At 41.2% G+C, this 9,096-nt stretch overlaps 1 protein-coding gene across 1 annotated transcript; it reads right to left on the minus strand.

Annotated features, from left to right (window-relative positions):
- Positions 1 to 1,001: 1,001 nt before the first annotated feature.
- COMMD8 (COMM domain containing 8) lies at positions 1,002 to 7,048 on the minus strand. The gene is made up of 5 exons (XM_084266717.1): positions 6,844 to 7,048; positions 5,582 to 5,737; positions 4,869 to 5,021; positions 3,078 to 3,233; positions 1,002 to 1,486 (listed from the first exon to the last, which is right to left on the minus strand). The coding sequence occupies exons 1-5, from the start codon at positions 6,970 to 6,972 to the stop codon at positions 1,466 to 1,468; spliced, it is 615 nt and encodes a 204-aa protein (XP_084122843.1). The 5' UTR covers positions 6,973 to 7,048; the 3' UTR covers positions 1,002 to 1,465.
- Positions 7,049 to 9,096: the final 2,048 nt, after the last annotated feature.

Below are 9,096 nucleotides of genomic sequence, written 5' to 3' on the forward strand. Positions count from 1 at the left end.
AATAAAAGGAAAACTTGCTACATTTCATATACACTTTAAAAAAAAAAATTGACCCATAAAACTTCTGTGCTAGTTTTAATATTAGAAACATATATTTAGGTTTCCTACCCATGAGGCCTATCAAAATCCTTTTCAGAGAGGCCTGTCTATAAAAGAGCTTCTTGTCCCCCTCTTCTCTGAATCCCTCTGAAGTCCAATACACTGGATGTATTATTTTTACACTTAGCTTATACGAAAATCTGTTGCACAATGAACTATAGTGGAAGAAGCTCAGGACCCTGATTTTGAAACTAGGAAGAAGGTAAGTCATCAAGTCTTTGCTTTCTTCTATATACAAAACATACATGTATATATACGTCCATGTTGAGAAGTACACATCAGTATTTACGGAAGCCATACAGAAAATCTCTCTTTACAAAGGGAAGAACACTAACAAATAATAGAAAGCATTAAAATCCCTTGTGTACTCTTTTTTAATGTTTTGGCTTCTAGCTTTCATTACATACTACAATCAAAACCCAAACTGGTTTAGGAAAGGTTTAGATGAGGATGTACCAGTTGTGCTATATTAATTGAGCTGGGAATATCCTTTCCACAGTTTACATAGGCCAGCTCCTCTTCAGCACTGCAGTCCCTTTTGAAAACACTAACATATTCAAGTGAAAGGCCATCAACCAAGATACAAAATCTGAGCTAAACCCCCAAACTCTACTCTGATTAAAGCCCCAGTACTCCTACCTCAACTTCTGAGCACTGAAGAGGTTTACCTAGAGGTTGTGGTGTCTCTATCCTTAGCAGACATTCAAAAGCTCTCCAGGTATGGTCCTGTGCAGCCTGCACTGGGTGACCCTTCTTGAGAAGAAGGGTCAGACCAGATGCCTTCCAAATGTCCCTTCCAACCTCAGCCATTCTGCAATTCTATACTGCTTTTGTTTGTAAAACTGACTTTCACCAGCATCTAGAAATGACTAATAAATGAAGAAACATTTTACTTCAATTAGTTACACACAAAATCAAGCATTTATTTACTATTTACAAGTATAAATTTACAAGTATAAATACATTAATGCTACAAATCCTGTGTCATGTTCATTATCACAGCACCTTACATACAGGTAGCATTATGCAAGGAAGAGGCCCTGGTTTTAATAGACAGCTGGGCAGTCGCTGCCAAAGTTTAACCAATACAAATATGGCACATGTCATGGTGCCTTTCGGTAGTTACGTAAATTTTTAGTACTAAAAGCAACTATACATTGGAATTCTGTATTTTTAGTCATATACAAGATTTTATTATTTTTATACAAGGATTAGTAGCTTATTTGGTCACATGTCATAACAGCCTTCTCACTTCAGTATTTTATAGCATCAACAACTCTTGGCTTTGCAGAGAACTTTTTTTTCCCCACTCCCAAGTCACACGGGAGACCATTACCAGCAAATACTGTCGATGATCTTAACGCCATCATTTCAGTTGCATGAGAACCTTCAAAAAGGAGAAGAACAAGATTAACATTGGATGAGATGAAAATTTAAAGCAATCTAGGAAACAGAGCTTTTTGCTTTCTGTTACAGTATAATATTCAACTGCATAAACATGTCTTTCCTCTGGAAAAAACACTATCCCCCTCCCAGCAATTTTACAGCCTCACCCAACTATCACTTCCAGTAATTTTCTGTAGCATTCACTGCACTCAAACTACTCCTTAGCTTCCTATAATCAAAAAAATAAGATGGTAATTTCCACGTCCAGTGAGATTCCTTCTTCACAAAGCAGAACCAAGGGACCACTTTCGGAATTAATTCTTCCTTGTGTGCACATAAAACAAAGTAAGGCGATGATAACACCCCATAGCTTCCACAAAGACCTTCAATCAGAACGAAAGGCATATGGTGATTGACATCTGTCTGGAAAGAAACCTTGCTTGCATAGATTTCATGACAAGTTACCTTTTTAATTTAGTTTTGGAGGAAAAAAAAGAGTGAGAGGGAGGGAATCTGTTAAGGGCTCTCATTTCATGGGAGCATCACCTCCATCAGAACTAGTGCATTCATCTCATTGGGACATATGTAGTTATTCATAGGTCTCACATCAGCCTCATTAAGGTAACTGATAGACATAATGACTCTTTAAATGCTGTTAATATTTTGAATTTATCTGAGCTACAAAACTATTATTTTCAGTTATGTATCAACAAAGATTTTTTCCTCAATGTTGGTCTACAGATTCCAGCCAGAGCATAACAACATTACATCTAACATCTAAAGAAACCACTCATTGCTAAATGTTACGAAGCGACTAGAGGCTGCTAACTTTAAAACATGTTGAGACAACACTTTCACATCCATCTTGCAAGATGTCAGACAATTCCCTCTCTCAAGTAACAGACATAAGACATTTTCACATTTTAAAAATCCCAACTATTTTCCTTTCTAACAGAGCTAGAATTAATACTGAATGGTAACTGAACAAGGCAGGCCTCCAGGATTCACAGTTGCCACCAGGGTGCAAGTCTGAAGACACTTCTTTCAACAATTTATCTTCAAATCCTCACTTCCTGTAGTATTTTCTATCAAGAAATCTGAGACACTCTAAAAAGTTTAAGTGGGTTACTGTATTGGAATCTTAGTAACTTTCTTCCTGGTTTGCTATGCCATAGGTATTAAAGACTTGGTCTGAACCAAACACCACTCTCGTATGCACTCCCAGCAACTGACATTTCACGAAGATAGGAAACACTAAAATTCTATCAAAACCAACACTCATTTGACATTTTTTTCATTTAATTTGCTTCTCCTCCTATATTCTCGCAAGACTTTTTAGTGGTGCTCTGAACAGAATATTACTCATCAGGATTATAATTACATTTTTAAAACATTCCAGACTAAACTGTGCTAAAAAACTCACAAAGTCTACCCATGATGGCCTGCATTACATAAGGCTTTCTGTAACTCTACAGTCAATTTCCCAATAAATTACTGAGTTTGGGTTTTCAGTAGGGTACCAGAACAATTTCAATTAAAATCAACTCAGTACATGAGAAGTCAGGAGCAAAGGATGTATCAGTAAAAGCTACCTTATTAGCAGCTTCCAGTGCATTTATTAGGTTCTGCAACTCTTCCTTATTCATCTCTATAGAAATTGGCTTAATTTCACCGTTTTCTCTCACATCCAAATCAAGATTGAGAAGCGGCATTTGCAGCATGGAGATCTTATCACTGGAGAGAGCAAGCTAGACAAATTGAGGAACAAACAACAAAGTATAAAGTGGGGCCATTAAACTCTTAATCTTTCATAGCATCACATTATATAGAGAGTATACTACCAGAACAGACAGCAACATGACAAAACTTACTTCCCACAAAAGTCACATCTGCAGTTTTTGGTTTTGCCCCCTGCCCCACTGTTGGGACATTTGCTTGTTTGTTAATACCAACATCATCCTGGAATACTAAAACTCCTCTTCATAGCAATGCATTTGTTAAAACAATTTAAAATTACATGGCTGATACATTTTTGCATTCTAGATGAAAAGAAACATTGTATTTGGTCATGGATCCTTAAAAGTGAAGTATAGGAATTCTGATGCCACTATATTCAAATAGTTCTGGTAATCAAGCGAGAAGGGTCTTGTAGAAGGGGGCAGTTAGGAGAAAAAGGTCACCTTTGGCCATTTTTCAACACTCTTTACAGCTGATCAAATAGGATATCTGACAAACAATGTTTGACAAACATTGATGAAGAGGATTACATACCAATTGCACTTTTTTGTTTACTATAATACTCTAGTATAAATAAGGCCTTTAAAATACATTAAAATCAAAGATCAGTTGATAATACCATAGGTCAGCACTGTACGTATTTATTTTATTTATTTAGAGAGCAGAATGTGGTATAGCAGAAGAGAAACAATGTCCTTGGTAGGTCAACTACAGCAAGAAAAAAATACTGTAAACAACCCCAGGAATAATAATAAAAAAGTGGTTTAAAGCAAAATAAATACAATAGCTCATACATCAGAAGTTTGTTTTGCAAAGTAGAAAGGAAAAAAAAGTCCCCCAGAAGAAAAACTTAAAAGAAACCACAAGCAAAAAACCCAAGAGTTCACACACATCTAGTTTATACGTTTTTCAGCAGTAAATGCAGTTAGGAAGAGACCAATCCCTACTACCAGGACATATGAAGCATAATATAATACTATACTTGCTCTCACAAAATCTTATCTGTTGTGAGCATTGCTCTCTAATTTGCAAAGCTGCTTGCTGCACAAAAATAACACTTTTTTTGAAACTGGAAACTATTTAACAGCTCTACAAAACTGTTTAGCACCTCCTATCGACTAACTAAAGAACATTACTTATACTGTTTATATTTTAAGTCTTTCAATGAGCTTAATTTAAATCAACTGTCTCATAACCTCAAAGCACTATCCAACTTCAGGCAAAACAGTTATTTTATTATCAAAGTACAAAATAAGTCAGGGAAACACATCCTGAATTAATTTTAAATATTTCATCTTCAAGTAGAAATACTGTCTATTCAAGCCTCAAAATCCTAACAACATAAAAAATTTTCCTGTGTTCCTGAATAATTCTCAATCTCCTTTTAGGAACAAGATAGGTATTACAGTTTGGGGACAGGGTGTGTGTGTGTTGTGTAGCAGGGAGTAGAGTAAGAGAAAAAGGATTTTACTTTTTGAATTTTTACAAGTTTCTGGCAAATCCCGTAAGTGTTATCAAGAGCGTACTTTTCTGACATCTGCAAAAACTGAACCATGTTCCAGAATGAGCAGGCCTAAGAGGACTATATCAGTGGTTATTTCTATGCTGTAGAACACATCTTTCATATATTAAGTCAACACTCTCACCTTTAACTGCCAGTCAAAATCCTGCAGCTGGGCAGAAGAGATTGCATTTACTTTTTCCACTAGCGCATTCCTGATCTCTTCTTTTCTGCCTTTTAGGCATTTTGTGATTGCTTCTTGATAGTTTGAATTTAACTCGTTTATCTGCTGAGCAGCCTACAAAAAAATAAAATGATTGCTTAAACTGCAAACCACACAGTTAACATACACCACCTGTAACAACTGCGCTCTGTAGATACCCAAGCTTACACCCGGAAAGCTGTTACACTCAACTCCATAATCTCATCTTTCTTGTACTACCCCTAGCAGCTACTCCACATTTGATAGCTCGAGTAAGTATGTACCACAGCAACATATAAGAAAATTTTTTTCATTTAAATGAAAAGAGACCAGATAATAGAGGCTTTATCAGCCTTCTGAGACACCACCCTAAAATCAAAACAAAACAAAAAAAAAAAAATCACATGCACAAACAGCACAGACTTAGCTTTGAAGGTTTCCAAACTTTCAAACTGTGGAGACAAAATACCTTGGCTGTTCAATTTCACTTTTTCTTTTAAAATTCTTCAGTGTATCTCTAAATGCTGCTGTCCTGCAATCTGTTTAGGCTTAGTTTGCTACTATTCAAATGCTAAACTACAAAAATACTTTAGTATTAAAACTACAACACTAACCACTCCAATATGAACTCTCAGAGTCAAATAATGAGCCCTTACCTCTTCATCAGATATAGTTTTACCAACCACAGCTCTGAGATAAGTCATTGTTTCTTCTAAAACCTCCATCCACTCCGACAAGCTCCAAATACTGCCATAATCCTGGTACCGAGGATATGCACGGCCACATATGCCATCAACTATTTTATGAAGGAACTGAAACAATGGGATACATAACTTAAGAACAATTCTACCACAGTTAACTTACACCAGATACAAGACTGACCAGGCAATTATCACCCCTCCCTTCACTGATTACTGTCTCAACCCCTGCTGAGTACAGCCCCCTCACTGTTACAAAGTCATAGAGGCAGTTATTGAATACGTACTGTCCTACCCTCTCCCCCAAAATCAATTCACGAGATTTGGCCGCAGAAATCACACGTTTCAGATTCACCCTGAGCCCTCATGCTTAGACTTCATAGTTCGGTGCATGACTCTTAACATACTGCTGAGCAGCAGAGGCACCACGCCAACGGGCACCCCAGTCCCCTCTGCGCTGGGACTGCCGGGATGCAAAGCACCACTCCAAATGCTGATCTCCAAGCCGGTGCATTGCTCCAGCCTCCCAAGCCACTGTCCTCTACCGCTTAGGCTTTTCTATAAGCTTGGCTTCCCGGCCTGCTATTGTAACTTTTCTTTGTGCACCACAGTGCAGCGAACCCAGTCAGTCCACTACTGGAAAAGGCTGGAGCCTCTCCGGCAGCAGCCGAGCCGTCCAACCCCAAGCAGGCCGTCTCCCTCAGCAGCGGCTTACAGCGCTGAGCCCTCGGAAAGCGGGAGACTCGCGCCAGAAGTGCTCAAAGGCCGTTTCCAATACTCACCAGCCGAGCGAGCACAGGCACACACACCCCCTGCGTGTTTTGAGGCGGTACTTTTGGTTTCGTTTCGAGAAGCCCCGAGGGGCCGATGAGAGGAACAGCACCACTCCGCAGCCCGGAGGGACAGCGGACGAAAGGCTCGGCCCCCCTCACAGGCGCCAGAGCGCTGCACCTCGGTCTCTCCGCGGCCAACACTGCCCTCCCCAGCCCCGATGGGCGTCATCGGACGCCGCCCGGCCTGGACCGGGGGTTACACGCCTGCTCTGGCCGCGCCCCCAGTGCTGCTCAGCTCCACAGCGGCGGCGGCCCGGAGGCCCCGTCCTCACGGAAAGCAGTCGCCTACGTCGGGCGAGCAGCTGACCGGAACAGCGGGCGCTAGTCCGCCTGCCTCAGAAGCGCCGGGGCCCCGCAGCCGCCCGCCCGGAGCCCCAGGGAACCCACCTCGAGAGCCCGTCCCGGCGGGAGCTTCTCCAGCAGCAGCAACATCTCCCGACCCTTCCTGCCGATCACGCGACCTCCGGGCGGGGCGCGAGCACGCGCTCCCTCCTCCCCTCCAGCGGCGACGCGCATGCGCACGGGCAAAGACCCGCTCTAGGTGTTGGGTTCGAGTCCCAGTCCCGGGGCCGCGGGATTTCTCTCCCCGGTTCGGAGAGCTCCGTGAGACCTACAGTTAGACAGCAGAGGAAGTTGAACCCCCCCCTGCAGCTTTTTACGAGCTTTTATATGCAATAGCCCACCGGCTGTTTTTACATTCCGGCTGTTTGGCAGGTTTGTTTTCACCCCGAACCATCCAACCTTCCAACTGATGGCAGGGGAGCAGCTTGGAGCCTGGCAGCAGGCACCACACCTCTGCTATGACAGGGAAGGAGGGACTTAGAGGCGCTAACTACAGAAATCCATGCTTCTGGTACAGTGTTTGCCATAAACACCCCATGTCTTGTTTCTGCTCTGCCAAAGCCAGAGCTCAGCGCTAACAGGGCCATGGAGGAGGTTCACGGAACAGCTTTGACATTAGCAATGACCTTTCCGTCCCTTCAGCTGATTTAAATGTGGCCTGAGGAAGTAAAGATGCCCCAACCACTTGTATGAGAAAACCTGGATGAATTCAAGTCCCAGCAAGGCACAAAACTGTACAGAAACTGAAATACCTTTAGGCAGCCCTTAATTCGCTGACACCACTAGGCTAACTCATGGACAAGTAATTATGCCTGTCTACCACTGGGAATATGAAAGCAGATGCAAGTCTGTACTGGTGCATGTAAGGTCTGTGGAAAACCCCTGGCTGGTTAAGTCAGTTTGTAGCTTGTCTTCTCCAAAGACAGGTATTTCACCTTATAGGAGCAGTGTGGTGCGTGAGAGTTTTGGAAAGGAAGCAGATGCCAAGAACCGATTATGTGTTTTGCTGACTGTAAACTTTCAGATGCACCCAATTTTTTGGGGGGTTTGCTACTGGTAGTAGATTACATTTTAAACAAAGGTTTCTAGAAAATATATTTAAGTTCAATATGGAGAAATTTCTTGATGCTGCTATTAGATTCAGAAATAGCTGAAAATTCAAATGAAAATTATTTTTTATATTTTTCAATAATGTCCTTTACGCCCCTGGAACAAACTTACTCAGGTTTCAGAAACCTACAGTTTCTTTAGACCGTACCAGTTGCAGACTACAAAATAAAGCAGCAGAGGGAGCTTCTGCTTCAAATAAAACGGACCCAAATAAAACAGACCCAGAGACAACACTGGAGAAATAGGAAAGTGATCCAGACTTGGAGAGAAATAAATTAGGGGAAATAAGGAGAGAAGGAATGGGAGTCCCAGCCCGTTGAAAGGGAGCAAACAAGTGACAAACACAAGAGAGCAAAGATGTAACACACAAACAAAACATAAAAGAGGACATGTAACGATCCATTCTGTCTGACCCCACCCCAGTAAATGCTTTCAAAGCAGTGTATTTTTCTCAGGTCTGAATAATAAAGAGTTTCACCTTTCATAGATGAGTAGTTTAAAATAGCATTTTGGACTCAGCCTACTGACATAGGAGGACCAAAGTCAGACTGCACAAGGAAACCAAGGCTGCGTTAGATGAATCCATGTTTCTGATCTCTAGTACCAACAGCAAAGTAGCAGAGCATACAAAGCTGGCCTTTGGCAGGTAGGAGTTTGTTGGGACTTGCATCACCAGGATCTGCCATGAGCTCTTAGTCCTTAAAAATACCAGCTTTTAATGCTGCTGTACCACAGCAGCAACACCCCACCCCTCTGCATGTAAGCTGTCAAATAACCAGAAGATCAGAGACAGGAGTGGAAATTTGTAGAACAGTAAATAGATACACAAGAGACTCCAGGACAGTGAGAAAAGCAGCAGATTTATGAGAAAGAAAGGAAGAATTAACTTCACATTATATTATCTACATTGGTACTGACTTAGAGGGTTTTGTTCGCTTTTCCAGATAACCCACAACCTGAACTGCAGTAATGAAACATATTTTAAAATGAATCCTTTTGTTGCCCTTGCATTTGGAGGAATGGGAAGAATGAAAACACTGGGAAATAATTTAATAATCAGAGAGTCTCAATAATATAGTAGCATAAAGGTGTTGTACACTGCTCTAAGTATATCCAGTTGAGGAGAGCAGCTGAGAACTCTGACACACAAGGAACTATTAAATTGGTATGGCAATAGAAATAAACAGA

The sequence above is a fragment of the Gallinula chloropus genome (assembly GCF_964237585.1).
Source record: "Gallinula chloropus genome assembly, chromosome: 7".
Lineage (NCBI taxonomy): Eukaryota > Metazoa > Chordata > Aves > Gruiformes > Rallidae > Gallinula > Gallinula chloropus.

Coding starts and splice junctions, on each gene's coding strand:
- COMMD8 (XM_084266717.1), bottom strand. CDS start 6,972: ATGCGCGTCGCCGCTGGAGGGGAGGAGGGAGCGCGTGCTCGCGCCCCG. Junction 5,738..6,843: donor CGCCGGGACGGGCTCTCGAG/GTGGGTTCCCTG, acceptor CCATTGTTTCAG/TTCCTTCATAAAATAGTTGA. Junction 1,487..3,077: donor CACTGGAAGCTGCTAATAAG/GTAGCTTTTACT, acceptor TCCTTTTTGAAG/GTTCTCATGCAACTGAAATG.